The following is a 15,638-nucleotide window of genomic DNA, read 5'->3' on the forward strand; positions in this document are numbered from 1 at the left end:
AAACCGTTTCTCTATCTTTATTGCAGAGCATTCCTGAAATTAGTGAGGATGAAATTGTTAGTGTTCCAGATGCCAAATATACCAAAGGAGAATTTGAGGTAAGACGCTTCCAGTACATCGCCTCTCTTAGTCTCCGCATCTTTAATACTACTCTGTCTATATTGGCTGTTGTGGCAGGGACAAGTGCGAGTTGGTCTCCTAAAATAGTGGTTATTATTGGCACGTTGATCTTTCTTTGTAGGCGTTTACTGTCGTGATGTCATTATTTTCCAAGTTTGTTACTACGTCTACTCCGTAAATGTGTAGAAATGAACATAGGACTACTTCACGAAGACCTATTACTACCTGGCAGACCAGCGACTTTATTCTAATATTCTGATTATCATCATATAACTTCAAGTTGAGCTTCCTCACGATGTCCACATGCCTTAATAGGACATCTAGATACGGATTGTAAGGTTGGAGCAACCCCTGTAACATCTCTCTAATTTTACATAATCTAATCTTAATAAAAGCTCACCATTTTCAAGATCACTACTTGTAGTCATCGATTAAAAACAAACATTCTTGTATTCAGAGGCTCAATACCCCACCCTGAACTAATATTGCTTCTCGTTTCTGAGAGTCTAGTGCATTATTTTGTCTGGAAAAAAGAAAAGGCAACCTAAAGGATTGGTTCCAAAATGGATCCAAACGGATGCATATCATCTTTTATGGACCATATTAAAACAGAACTTGTGACTCAAGTGTGAACAGAGCCTTAAAGGTAATAGGGCTTTACAGGTTTTCAGCCTGTAAAATAGAATGGTCCCATTCACAATAGCAAACCAAGATCTTTATAATGGTGAGGAATTGGAACACAATATATAATAGAAATTATAATCGCATTATCAAACCTCTCTTATACAGCGCATCTCTGCTTATTAACACAAGGACATCCATATGATTAACATGTAAACCTTGTTGGCAGTTTCCAGATAGCAACAACAGATTTTATTTCTGCACTGCACAGACTAGAATGTATGTGGATCCCGTCAAAATTGGCAGGATCCTCTTAAAAATATGGCCAACTTTAAAGTCCCAGACTATCCCTAAAGTATCTTGTTGGAGGAACAAGGGTCCTTTTTCCCTAGGATGTAAGCAGTGCCAGGGCTGTCTAGCAGCCATTTATCTCTCACTCTCATGCAAAAACAACATGCACGTTTGGCCAAGGTGAACAGGCGTCTTTATGTGGGAGTTGGGTAGGATAACTGTCAGCAAAACTACTCTTCAGCCGACAGCTACCTTTATATGTATGGCCGGCTTAAAAACGTTAATGAAAACGGCAAAATATTTTTCAGCCGTTTTCCATTTATATGTATATACTGAAACATTGTAGACACTTCGAAAAAGGGACCTGTTTGCTAGAGCTTACAATCTCAGAATGAAAGTAAATTATAAACCGGGGCATTGATAGGAGCACAAGCCCCAAGGCAACCCCCCCCCCCCCCCCCCCAAAAAAAAAAAATACTGTATATCTCTATCAAAGACAACATCACTATTTAAAATCTTATGGAAACTTTGGGTACACCACCTGAGAAGTGCACTTTTTCTGGATATTACTTTGCAATTAAATTTAGTGCTGTGAGACCTGGAACCTCTATCTATAAATGTTTGTCCCGCATTAGACCTGACCCCAAACAATTTGCCCTGTCATAAACACTTATCTATATATGATAATACAGTCATCAACTAATACCGGCAACTGGGGACCATCACACATATTAGAAGATACTAATCACACACAGCCAGAGGAGGAATAAACATTTAAATTCAGTGACTCACAGGTGACAACGTCTTTTCTAAATGGAGTCTTCTCTATCTGTCCCAGATCTCCATGATTACTTTTCCTGGGAATGATATTGCAGAGTTTGCCACCAGAAATCTTTGACTCCTCACCCCTGAGAGTAAAAAGGGCCCCTAAGAGACCAGAAAAATATAATATTTGTCAAGCCAAAATAATATTGTGCTAAGCAGTACTCTATAGTAATAGTGCCTCCGCACATTGCTGCCATAGTAATAGTGCCTCGTTCAGAGTGCCCCCATTAGTAATAAAGGTTCCCCAGACTGCCCTCATTGTTAATTGTGTCCCAAAACAGAGTGTACCACAGACCAAAAAATTAAAAAATTCATGTTGCATGTCACTTCCAGTATTGAGGTGCCGGACATAAATGTGGTGCTTGCCCGGAGATGCAGCTCACCAGGCAAAAAAATCTGGGGCATATACCTGGATGTCTGGTGCTAGCGACGCCCCTGATTTATAAAGAATGAAGAATATGCCAGTCACTTAGCTGTGATTTGTGTTGCAAGCAAAAGAATAAAGTGTAATGAAGGTATCTGTGAGCTGGGTCCCTTCTGATCGCTAGAAGGAAGGGCTCTGTGATCCTCTTCTGGGCACAGAGGTCCAGCGACTCTTAGCTTGGAAATCTTCAGACCACTGAAATCCATTCAAAGAATGAGAAAGTCCCATTGATTTGAATGGGGCAAACCATTAACCCCTTCATTCTAGAAATAATTGGGGGGGGGGGGGGTTCCTACTCACAGACCCACAGATGACATCATCTTACATATCATGTCACGATGTATAAAAATGAACCGTCTCTTTAAGATAGTCACGTACTCTTGGATCTAATCTAGTATAATCTTAATGTTTCTTAATAACCACTGTGCATGTAAGTGGAATGAATATTCTCTATATTTAAGAGGATTGATTTTTAGTTCTAAATCTATGTCTTCGCATTGTGGCTCTCCTTAAAGGAGTGCAATAAATAATACAACATGAGCAGGCATGATAATATGTATTATGTTACTTTACGTGACAAATAAGGCGTTGCCTTCTTTTTTTTAATGCCTTCTTTTTTTTAATGCGTTATTCTCATTCATGCCAAATCTCTTCATGCCACCCACTAGGTGGAGAATGTGCGGTCGAGGTTTCCATGTCAGTTTGCAGTAGGGTCTAATCCACAATCTCCTATTATTTAGCTTGATCCACTGCCAGGTACTATTTGTTGCAGTATGAATACTCCCACGTGGAGAAGTGTGGCGCGCCGCAGCAGGACCTCCCACATACTCTTTACAGGAAGTAGCAGTTAAACACACAAGATGTGCTTAAGTATTTTAGCTTATGTAAGGGAAATGATGTCCACCAACATCCTCTAGGCTTCCCCCAATGTTTTCATTAATGTCTGAAGTAGCGGTTTCCAGCTCCCTGACCACTTGGTTCCATGACATGTATGTGCCCTTCCATAAAAGATTGGGTAAAATTTAACACACCCTTTAAAATGTTATCCTTTTTTTTTTTCCCATTTGACCTAAAGCTGGAAGTAGAAGCTCCACTTTTCTTATCTAATTCCATTAATTATTTTTCATTGTAAAATCATATTTTTTTTTCCAGAAGAAATTGTAAGGCTAACGCATGCATAGGGCATTATCGGCGTTTTTACCATTTACATGCTACAAGTTCATAAAAACGTAACTGCAGAGATCAACTTTGTCCAGTGATAGACCAGCGATAGGCACACGGATGGATTATATATAGTGACCATATGATTGTATCTCTTTGGCAGCTAATATAACCTGTTTGCCTTCAAATTATATTTTTGTGAGCACATCAAGAAGCATACAAGGTTTTTATTTTGTAGGTTGGTTGGCCGTATACACTGCAATAGTGCAGCCAATAAAACACATTGGCCAAAATTGGAGCAATATCTTAATATGTTTAATATCATAACCCCATACCAAATGATTATCCTTTTAAAATCAAAGTGGTATTCTTAACCCAACTGGTAAGTACAGACAGTAGGGGGTTGTCTTAAAACTTTGGCCCAGTTTGCTCATACAAAATGAGCCTCATGGCTTTCCGCAGACTGTTGCGGTGTATGGTCATCACTTCACATTAGCCGCCACTAGAGGGCAACAATGTGCACTTTTTTTTAGTACTGTTTTTACTTTTGTATGATTTGTTTTGACACATTTACATCTGTTGGGATCATGGGATATCAGCGTTAGACTTTCGTTCATCGGTTCCATTCGACTTTTCCGTCAGGGGAACAGATTAACCTAAAGCCAAATGGAAACCATAGTTCTGTTTGCATTACCATTGATTTCAATGGTAATTCTTCCGTTGCAGTTAGTTTACATTTGTGTCCGTTCCATTTTTTTCACGAAAACAATAGCGTAGACTACTATGGAAACCTTGTGGAACGGAAACCAACTGCAATGGAAGCATTAGCCGTGAAATCTATGGTAATAAAGGTTTCCGCTCATCGGTTCCTGTGATGGAAAGGTTACATCCAGTGGAACTTTCCCCAAATTTGTGATTTGCTTAGTCCATTTGAAATCGTTTTGGTGTAGTAATACATTTCTATGTGTATTTTATGTTTTAGGTAGTGATGAAAATTGTTCAGCTACTGCCAGATGGACACAAAATGAAGAAAGAAGTCGACATGGCACTTGACGCTGTTAGTGAAACCATGACTCCCATGCATTATCACTTGCGAGAGATCATCATTAGTACATACAGGCAGGTGAGTAGTCAGGTTTCCTTCTTCTGGTCATATACTTGTTATGCATATAGTTGTATCTTTGAGTTTTGGTCAATGTCATTTTTTTTATTGGAATTGTTTTTTTGTTTATCTGCATACTGATCCAGATGTACTGCAAAACCTCAGGGGAAATATCTGATTCACTACGGCTTAGTTGCCTTTCAACTAGTTTATGACCGTCTGGAACCCTTTCATTGCATACACCGTCTGTAGCCAGTTGATCGATTTCCGAGGAAATCGATGAGAATTTCAGTTTCCCTCAGTGGCCCTCCAATATATTCAGATTACTCCAGTGGTTAGCGGAAGCGATTCCAAAGTAATTTGCTTTTTTTTTTTAAATTATTCTCTAATATTTTCTTTAAAGTAGCTCAAAAGGGCAAGTTTCATTTTTAGGCAGGGATTACACATAACTTGCCACAGCAACCCCCCTAGCAAAGAAGTAGTGTTACAATGTGACGAGAATTTTAAAAGGTTGTCTAGGCTGTATATATTGTAGCAAACACTCAGCTGTGAGAAGTCTTAGCGTAAGCGCTGCAGATTTTCCGCAGCAGAGTGCTGTGGAAATTCTGCAGCGTTTACAGTAGCTGCAAAGTGAATAAGATTTCGAAAATCTCATGCCCGCGCTGCAGGGGAAAAAAATGCAGAAAAGTCGTGTGGAAAGTGTTCTGTGGTGCGACTTTCAAATCTGCAGTACGTCAATTTCTCTTGCGGGTTTTCTGCGGAGATGCTGTATGTTTGGCCCTCAGACTTCAATAGGGAGCATAAATTCCGATCCGTAAATCTGTTGCGGTTTTTACAGTGTTTACGGATCGATAGCCGGAAGCTAGGTTAGAAATGAATATTGCAATAAATGGGTTATATTTGTCTCTTTCTAGGTTAGAGGGTCATCGTAGAAAGTTCTTACTAGGCTCAAGTTCATTTAACATGTAAACATGCTAATTATGTCTCTGGTTTCTTTTGCGCATTAACATATTTTTATTCATTTCACACATACGCAACATCTCCGAAAACCCAGCTCCGTGTATCAGTGATAGGCCTAATTGTGTCGAAACTGCTCTCCAGTAACGTGATCTTATACTCATTAGCTGCTGCTTGTTGGCACCGCTGTAATCCGGGCCAATGCATACAAGGCTGAGACACCTGCTGAAAATATTTGGTATGAGTCATGTCTCCTAACTGGCCCTAAAAACTGTCCAATATCTTGCCTGATTTTTGCCATATGAAAAATGAGCAGGTGGTCTGGAATGATTCAGCGGAAAGATATCCAGTGTAGCTGCCAGTATATAGTTCGTGAATGGCCTCCTGCCTCTGGGTTATTGACAGCTGTTTTATGCAAATGAGAGGATGTCTGGCACGGTATTGGGTTTGGACTGACATTCGTTGATTTACACGTTCCAAGTCTGTAAGGTTGGCAAGTAGTTAATATAGCACTGAAACTTTTTTCTAAGTATAAATCACATTAGGGTAAAGGAGAATAAACTGCTATAACTGATCACGTACGAAACCCTGATATTTAAAAACACTTTACTGGAACTGTTGTAACCTTCATTAGAGGCACATGCATTCTGTCAATACAGTGCCAGCACGGGCTACCGGAAGACAGCCTGTATTCTGCTGAAAAGTTCTTCAGTCATCAGGTCCTTACTGAATTTATTTAATATACTTTCTACAGGGCTGGTTTTAGGGGTAATTGCTCAGGGACATGATTACCTGTGCAGCCAACATAGATAGGACCTCCATGGACCCCTAGGATAAACCTGAGAGCGGAACTGAAAAACATTCCACTCCACACTCTGTTACAGTAGTTGGACACAGCTGCGCTATTGTCTCCGGTAAAATTACGGGCCCCCCGACAGAAAACCGATGGAACTTATTAAAGTCAATGGGTTCTGTTGGCCGCCGGCAGTGTCCATTGTGCAACCGAACCGTTGCTTACGTTATTCCTTTATTCTGCTTCTCTGACGGAGAACAATGGAACAAACCGACGGTGTGAACTAAGCCTTAGACAGACAAAGAAGCTATCTAAACCTATAGATCCCACCTTAGGGTACTTTTACATGACAGTGGAAAAAAATTGCCATTAAAAACAGATCAACTGTCAGTTTTTCATGGCCGTTTTGCATCAGTGTGTCTGAAAATTTTTATCCATTTCCAGTCAGTCTGTCCGTTTTTAATGGACGTTTGTCATCCGTTTGCCATCCTTTGTTAATGGTCGTTAAAAAAAACGAAAAAAAAACACACACCCCACCATGTAGATAGCGCTACACCCCCCCCCCCCTTGTAGACAGCACCATTGGTGCTCACTCTACGTGCGGAATCCCCAGCCAGAGAGTTTCAGGGGATTCTGCTCCTGGAGGAGCCCCTGACATCACTGTTCATATATGTGACAACAGGGGCTTCCCCAGACTCCGCGCTTAAAGTAGTGCTGTGCCCAGGGGTCCTTTTGTGAGGGCCAGGATCGGTTTTTGATGTCCGTCACAAGGATTGATTCCGGAAAAATGACTGCTAAAAACTGATCGATTAAGCTCTTAGGGGCCTTCGGACTGTAAAAACTGCAAAGATAGGACGTCCTATTTTTTTGATGGCCAGTATTCCTAGGTCGTTAAAAAAACGGCCGTGTGAATACAGCCATAGAACTACATCGTTCTGAAAACGGCCGTGTGACGACCATTAAAGAAACTGCAGTCACACGGCCACTCTTCCCTATCATGTGTGAATGTAGCCTTCGACAAATGCACAGAAGGCATAAATAGATCACTATATAGCCTGTATGCAATAATTTACAATACCGTATATGTCGGCGTATAAGACGACTGGGCGTATAAGACGACCCCCAACTTTTACCCTTAAAATATAGAATTTAAGATATACTCACCATTTCGTGCAGGAGCGCTTCACTATGGCCATCGGCGGCAGGACCCAGGACTCTCTGTCTCTTTGAACTCGCGCATGCGCAGATAGGCTGCTTCATCGCGCGAGATCTGAGAGGCAGGGAATGAGAGGAAAGGGCGGGCCAGAGCATCTTACAGAGATGTTCCCTGGCGGCTAATACCGGCTTCCCTCATTTCCGTGGCGGATTCCGTGCATCCCGGGAGCCTGTGTACCGGACTGCAGGCTCACAAGGTAACACACAACCTGTGTGTAGACAATATGTAGACTAGGGATGTCACGATACCAGAATTTGGACTTCGATACCGATACTTCGTTTAGTATTGCGATTTCGATACCAATTTCGATACTTTTGCCAACAGTAATAAAAAAAAATTCTTCCGTTTTCTGATGTGAGGCGCGACGTGTGATGAATTTTGAACGCGCCTCACATTAATAGTAATTAATCCCATCATGTTTCTCAGTCATATTGGGTTAATGTGCGAGGTACATGATGGGGTTAATTACTATTAATGTGAGGAACATGGAGGGTAAATTCATCGCACCTCATGCCTCACATTAATAAGTGAATGAAAGCCGTGTTTATTTCATTTTTTTATTTTAATGTTTATTGTAAAAAAGGTGAAGGTGTATTTTTTTTAAAATTTAACAATACTTTGTTTTTACTTTATTTTTAAACTTTAATGTACTGACATATATCAGATATGTGCCAGTACATTAACCTGTGGACGGATAATACACAGGCAGTTGTTAGGACATACTTGGGTATGTCCTAACAACATGAAATATGGTAAGACAGCCCTGGGGTCCGTCAATAGACCCTGGGCTGTCTGCCCATATATGGTATGGCCCTCGATCGCGTCACAGGAATTCCCTGTGACGCGATCAAGGGGCATCCCCCCTTCTCACTTTCCCCTGAATGCTGCAGTCAGCTGTGATCGCAGCATTCAGGGGAATAACGGCGGAGATGAGAGGTTTCTCTGATCTCCGCCGTTATAGCGCGGGGCTGCGGCTGTGTAATACAGCCATTGCCCCGCTCCTGACAGGAAGTGCGCGCGCGGTCAGCATGAGGTGATGCGGCCGGCGCTGCACTAATGAGCGGCAGTTCAGGCACTGAAGACAGAACATGGGGGTGTTTTGTAGCGCGCCCGCCATGTTCTGTCTCCAGTGCCGCCGCTCATTAGTGCAGCGCTGGCCGCATTGCATCATCCTGACCCCGCGAACTTATCATGACTCAGGAGCGGGGCTGTGGCTGAATTACACAGCCGCAGCCGCGCTCCCATACATTCATGTGTCACTATACTGAGCTGTGCGGCTGCAACGTGCATCCCTAATGTAGACAATATCCGGCATATAAGACGACCCCACACTTTTGACATTTTTTTAAGGGTGTAAAAAGTCGTCTTGTACGCCGATATATACGGTAATTGTTTTTAAAGGATTTTTTGTAATATATTAAAGACTAAAGCCTGCTAATGAAAACATATAATGGTGCAGTAGGTGACACCCAATCAATACCTATAGACAATTCCTGATGACATATAGTAGCCCTAAACTTCCATTCTAAACATTAATTGAGACTCGCATCAATCAATAGCATATATAAAGTTATATACAAGTGGGTTATGAATCAAAAGTTGCATATTGACCCATTCTGAAGATCACGTCAAACAAAGTATTTGGAAGTAAAACACCTGCTACTCCACAGCCCTGACATGAGTTTTGCCACGTGGTCTCCTCTGGGGGCAGCTATTTTCTCTGGGGGCTTTTGTTTTGCGCCCCAAAACACCTTGGTTCACGAAGGTTTACCTTCCTTTGCGTTGAAAAGTTGATGTTGTAAAGCCTGGATTTTATTTCTGATTTTTTTTTTTATTAAGTAAATCTTTCATATTAAAGAAAATTTTAACTCTTTTGAACACTTAGAAAAACTTTATATAGTGAGGATAATCAGAGAAGGCTCACTCATAGTGCCCACTTTCGGCTTTGCTTGGACATTTTGTAGATCTTTTCTCCATAACTGACAATGTGTTTTACTCTGGTAATATATTTATTGTAAGCTGATCATTCATCATCTTTCTGTACATATGGTATATATTTATATTTGCATTACAATTCATTAGTATTTCTTGTTGTGACTATTTCTCCGTTTCCGAAGTGGTATTTAAACTTGTGCAGATCTGTTATTGCTTTTTATTTTATTATCTTCCGTGATCCCACTTTCCAAAGAAATAAACTTATGCAACTCTGGCAGCTGCTCGCTGGCTGGTGGAATCTCACGGGACCGTAATCGTAAACAGATCGACAAGATGTCTGATAACAGTAGCCGTTCATATTAGAGCTTATAACATCTGGGTTTCTAGTAAGCGTAAAATGAATATAATTTCTATGTAGAATTGTCGAATTGGCCTCATAAGCAAAAAGTGTTCGCTATTTTGTTCATGAACTGAGATGTTGAACTATGTTCTTCAGTAATAATTAAAGCAAATGTATGATCTCCAAGCCCTGCGAGCTAGAAATGATGAAGTGATATGTAGAAAGGGGGAACTTGTAGCATTCCTTTCCTTATAGTTAAAACAAACTGCGTTATTGCAGATCTGGCATTATAGTTTGGGATCTCTTTCCACAGACAGTATCTTCCGGGTAGCATCTTTTTTTTTTTTTACTTCTAGTAAAGTAAATTGTAAAAATGTGTCGTTTTTAAAGGACACTTTCAATATTTGGTATAGCCGTACGGTTTAAAATGTGCCTCCATTTAAAAAGATTCATGGACATCTTCTCCCTTTTCCGTTCCGGTCTTCTTCTGTGTACATGTATGGCATTCTGCCAGTCACACCTACTGTCTATTCATTCTGCCATTTCATTCCATACACAGCGGTTTTGTAGTATTTTTTTTAATGTGCTCATCTCTAGTTCTTCCCAAAATACTTGGTGTTTAAAGAGAAGGTCATCGACTGGTGACTGCAGCTGCAAGAGAAGAATTGTTGGCTTACAAATGTCTTGTCTATGCAAGCTGGTCTGAAGATGGGTTCGCTAATGGGCGAAATAGGTCCATAGCATTCAACGAGCATGAATGGCTGAACCAGGGGTACCAAACATTGCCCAAACAATGCTCAGATTATCTATCCTCTGTCACTGAGCTGTAGGGTGAAATAGTCTAGTCATTACATATATGTAATATACTAGTAACAGCTTCACATTTTTTAAGCTACTACTTCACATAGGAGGTGTAATGAAGCTCATCATCAATTTCTTGCTGATTTAGAAGATGCTCGCTGTGTTAGGCTGCATTTAGACGAGTGTCCGATTTGCGCGTGTAATAAACGCAGCGTTTTTCCTACATTCCATGTCACTGTGCGTTGCGTATTGGTATCAGTGTGCTTTGTGTGTGGCATGCGTTTTTCACGTCCATGCAAGCACTTTTTAAAAAAAATAAAAAAAAATTCTACTGTTCTATGTAACTGATGTGTGAAACACGGAGCACACACGGATGTCGTCCGTGTGCTGTCCGTGGTTTTCACACACCTATAGACTTCAATGCACCAATATTGGACATGCAGTGAGTTTCACGAAATGGACACACGCTGCGTGAAAACTCTTGCATGTCTGAATAGCCCCATTGAAATGAGTTGGTCCGTGTGCTGCGAGCTATTTCAATGCACAGCCCACGTACGAGGAACACGCTCGTCTGAATGAGCCCTTAGTGTAATGATGGGGGTAAGGAAAAGACAAGTGAGCCCTAATCTACCCGCCACTCAGTCCCTGCCTACTTGCAACGACCCGCCCTAGGCGACGGGGTACAACTGGGCGACGGTCTCTACGCTCAATAAGTGCACGACAGACAAACAGACAAGGGTACACAGAAGCAAGGGAAAAGGGGCAGTTGCCCACGGCAACACCGTGAGCAACAAGAGTGGTGAACGAGCCGAGTCAAACCAGGAGTGTACGAGGTACCAAACGCAGAGCAGGAGAGTAGTGAACAAGCCGAGTCAGAGCAGGAGTGTACGAGGTACCAAACGCAGAGCAGGAGAGTAGTGAACAAGCCGAGTCAGAGCAGGAGTGTACGAGGTACCAAACGCAGAGCAGGAGAGTAGTCCGTAAGCCAGGGTCATATGAAGCAGGGTCAAATGGTTCAAGAAGCTGCAGCAGGGCCAGGAAACAAAACAAGAAGAATCACAAGCCAGGAGGAACAGGAAAGGCAGGTATAAATAGACAGAGGGCGGGAGCTAGCTCCGTCTGGCCAGGCTGTGATAGGCTCTCCCACTCCTAAGCCTGCCATCCTGAGTGGTGGAAGATGGAGTCAGTCTCACAGACATAGAAGCAGGTGCAGACTGATTACCTATGGGCGTGGATACAGAAGCTGTGCCTGGCAGATCCTTAAAGCCTTATGTTTTCCTTTGCCCAAGATTAGAGGGTGTATCAAATGGGATCACATTTTAGGGGAAAAAGCCCCCCCAAAACTTTAGTATACATAGTAGATCCATTGATTTTGGATGTGTTTAGGCATTTGTCATAACATTCGATAACTTTACTACAGAAAATCTGTAGATCATACAGAGAAGGTCATCTTGATGCTTTGTAACTTTCATGTATCTTATCATAATTGGTAATTCTTCTCTTCTCCACTGGGTGATACTGCAGTGTTTCTGTAGTTCTGTAGCATGTTCATTCAGAACTTTAACTCCGCTACTTATAGGTGTTCAGATAAAAAAAAAAAAGCCATGTTATGGATACAGATATGATATGTAGAGTCCTTATGTAATATTAATGTTTCTTACTTTAGGTGTGTTTTGCCTTTATATTGGTTAATTCTAAAATGTCACAATGTGGTATCATTTAGTGAACAGATATAATGGTGCAATGATTTATTACATGAACAGCACATTCGTGATTTACAATTATAAAAATATACCTGTCATTCAGTATGATAATGTGGTGTTAAGGACACGACCATTCATTAAATATACTTTGGTTCTCAATATGTGTAGGAGCTGGGAACAATGGAAGTTTGATGGATATGACCTTTTTACTCTTTTGTCTGTTGGTTGGCACTGGCAGTAATTGACACCATATGGGTGTATTTATGGGCATCCTGTTCTCTTCCTGTGTTAAACCCGCTATGTCTCAAAACATTATTATGCAAACCTTGTGTGCAGGAAACACAGGTACAAAACTTTCCATTAACAATTTCCAAAGTAGATTGTGGTGTTACATGATCATTTTGACAAATGTTATTCCAAAATAATGCTAAAGTGTTGTTGTGGGATAAGGAATTTTTATTTAAAATCATGACTTGCCAAAATTTGGAGGTGCACATTTAAACAAGGGCAATACATTGTATTTATACTATATTGTGCTGCAGCTTTAGTAAACCAGTTGTAAACTCCTGCATCTGAATAGGCGGAAGTACATTGGCAGATGTCCCACAGTACTGTGCAGTAAGTCCAGTGTCAAATCCATCCATAATGGAAGACTTGGGTTATTTGTATTAAGATTTCTCGACGTTTGATAATCTCCTTCCACTGGAAGTACCCAATATCTCCAACGTGGCTAATTCTTGGCCCAACATTCATACTGTGTGGCCAGTGCTACTAAATTTGTGTTTGTAGAACTACCCCTCTTCCACTGGTGTGCTTCAACCAGCCTTCATAAAGAACAAACAGTTCATGAAGTTGTCTATTGTTTCCATGCAAAAAACGAAAACTTTACGAAACGGAAATATACTGAAATGGTAGCATGATCATTGAAATCAATGGTAATACAAACGGAAGCAATAGTTTCCATTTGGCTTTCCGTTCATCTGTTCCTCTGACAGAAAGGTTGAATGGAACCCGAACACTGATGTGAACAGGCTCTTACTGATAGATCGTAAATTGTCAGTTTGTCGGAAGGTTCAGAGAAGCTAACGCAAGGCTGACAACCAATAGGGCCTGCACATATGGTTGCCAACTTTGCAAGAAAATGGCTCTACAACAAAACAGGAAAATTTGTAAAATGTTAACACCCGTAAATAAAATATAATCATCAAACTTTAGCTATTGCTACTGATTTACTAATATAAGGGCAATGTTATGTTTTGGGTGGAAATCCTCATATTGTTTTGATTTATTTTTTTTCAAGTGCTGCTATTATTCTGGGTTTCACTGAGAATTATTATTGTTATCATGTAAGATTGTTGCCATGTAAGATTTCAACATATGCTTATGAGAAGATACTTCCGCTGGTGAACCGTTTGCTCGCTTTACGAGCAGGAGCAATTGGGAAATAATAGGGGACGGGTGCAGGGAAATCAAAAACAGTGCAGCGGCTCTCCCCACCACTGTCAGCAGAATACAGGTACTTTTTATGTTCCTGCAATCTGCGCTTTGAGAGAGGGAGAGGCTGTTGTCAGGACAGCAGGCATGGCATCTGTCATGGGGCCCAATTGTTGTGGAGGTCCACATGCTCTATAAGAGGAGTCTTCGAGATGAGAGAGCAAGTAAGCACTGAATGATGGAGGGGTGAGAAAAAATGGTTGGCAGATCTTAAGGAAGTGGATAATGAAATGCAATGTGCTGAGAAGCCAAGGAAAGAAGCAAAAACCCAAGAAACAAAATGAAGACTATGATCAAGATAAACCTTTTTTAATTCTTGAACTCCTCGTTATGGAGAGTGAGACCCCATTACATTTATCATTGTGGGGCCCGATTATTACGTTTCCCTAGCAGTTGTTTTGTATGTGTTCTGTTGATGGTAGGGAGCAGTTTCAGGCGTTTGCTTACCTATCCGGACTCTCTCTGATAATCCTAAACTCTCCCCACTCGTAAAGGGAATAATTTCAGTAAAAGGTCCTAACCTTTTCTTCCACTTGTAGGTCCGTTTAGAAAGTAGCTAAGTTATAGCAGCTGCTTTGTGGTTCATTTAATATGAAATGGGTTTAAAAATGGCTATTATCATATTGGGTTATATGAAAAGGTTCTTTATTTGTGTGTAATTACATTCACAGAATTGTTAGAGAGTATAGGCAGCTCTGTAAGGATTTCTTGCAATGCATGGAGACTTAATCAACTTTTAGCCAGGCACCACCACCCTACAAGGTTTCCTAATATAAAGAGAGAAAAACCCTACTAATCTTTTCTGTAACCATAGGAAAATTGTTCCCTAGATCCATGGAAGCATGAAATCCCACAAGCATCAACTTGAACATTAAGCTAAGATTATTCTAAACATCTAACATACAAAACGGAATCTTGGCACGGTGGTTTCCCAACACGATAATGAATGTATAGGCGTGTACTTTTAATTTATTTGTGTCTAGTGAAAAACAACCTATTGACTTTTATGAGAGTGTTGTGGGCATGCTCTGTGACATACAGAGATCGCTGTGCAGGGAGGACTATGCATAGTGGACTCATTTTGCTCATTTCTGTGTCCTATTTTTAACAGTGGTAATAGAGTTGTACCATGTCCGTAACCCATAGATACCAGACTTAGTAGTTATATGAAAAACATGTTTAATATAAAAACAAATTTTCTGACTATACATTCTCTTTAAATTCTCTAGTATTTTAGATGAACATGTTTAAATCAAAACACTAAGGGATTATGCACACTTATTCCGTCTGAGCGGACACGTACAGTGGGGCATGGGCTATACTACCTGTCCATAATATAGATCCACCATGTGTGCTGCAATATGGTGCCTCCATTAAGGCTTTTAAATTAGAATAGCTTTATAATATGGCATACATTGGAGCAGATCAAGATTTGTCACTGATGGTCATGTGCAGTATGGGTCAATATATTTTTCTTGGTGTCTTATTCGAGTTCTGTGTGACCTCGATCTCAAATACAGCCGTGCCTTAAAGGCCATGTACACCTTTGAACACAGTTTAATAAAAAAAAGAAGAAAGAAATGCAACTTTTTAATTGTTTTTTTTATTAAAGAGGCTCTGTCACCAGAATAAAAATGCTCTATCTCCTACATCAGTTTATCGGCGCTGGAATGTAGTTACTAGCAATGTGTTTTTATTTTAAAAACAATGTTTTTTAACAAAGTTATGGCGTTTAGAACATTTATGCAAATGAGGTCCTTAATGCCCAACTGGGCGTTTTTTAATTTTCAACCAAGTGGGCGTATGACAAAGAGGTGTATGACGCTGGCCAATACGCATCATGCACCACTCTGCC

General features: G+C 40.7%; 1 protein-coding gene across 3 annotated transcripts in view; it reads left to right on the forward strand.

The window, feature by feature from the left end:
• PALD1 (phosphatase domain containing paladin 1) overlaps positions 1-15,638 on the forward strand; it is a 209,491-nt gene that overhangs the window by 145,334 nt on the left and 48,519 nt on the right. For all 3 annotated transcript variants that reach the window (XM_075841572.1, XM_075841574.1, XM_075841573.1), the window contains 2 exons: positions 27-98; positions 4,425-4,565. In XM_075841572.1, the coding sequence (XP_075697687.1) occupies positions 27-98; positions 4,425-4,565 (213 nt within the window). The remainder of the gene's footprint in view (positions 1-26; positions 99-4,424; positions 4,566-15,638) is intronic.

The sequence above is a fragment of the Rhinoderma darwinii genome, chromosome 11, assembly GCF_050947455.1.
Source record: "Rhinoderma darwinii isolate aRhiDar2 chromosome 11, aRhiDar2.hap1, whole genome shotgun sequence".
NCBI lineage: Eukaryota > Metazoa > Chordata > Amphibia > Anura > Rhinodermatidae > Rhinoderma > Rhinoderma darwinii.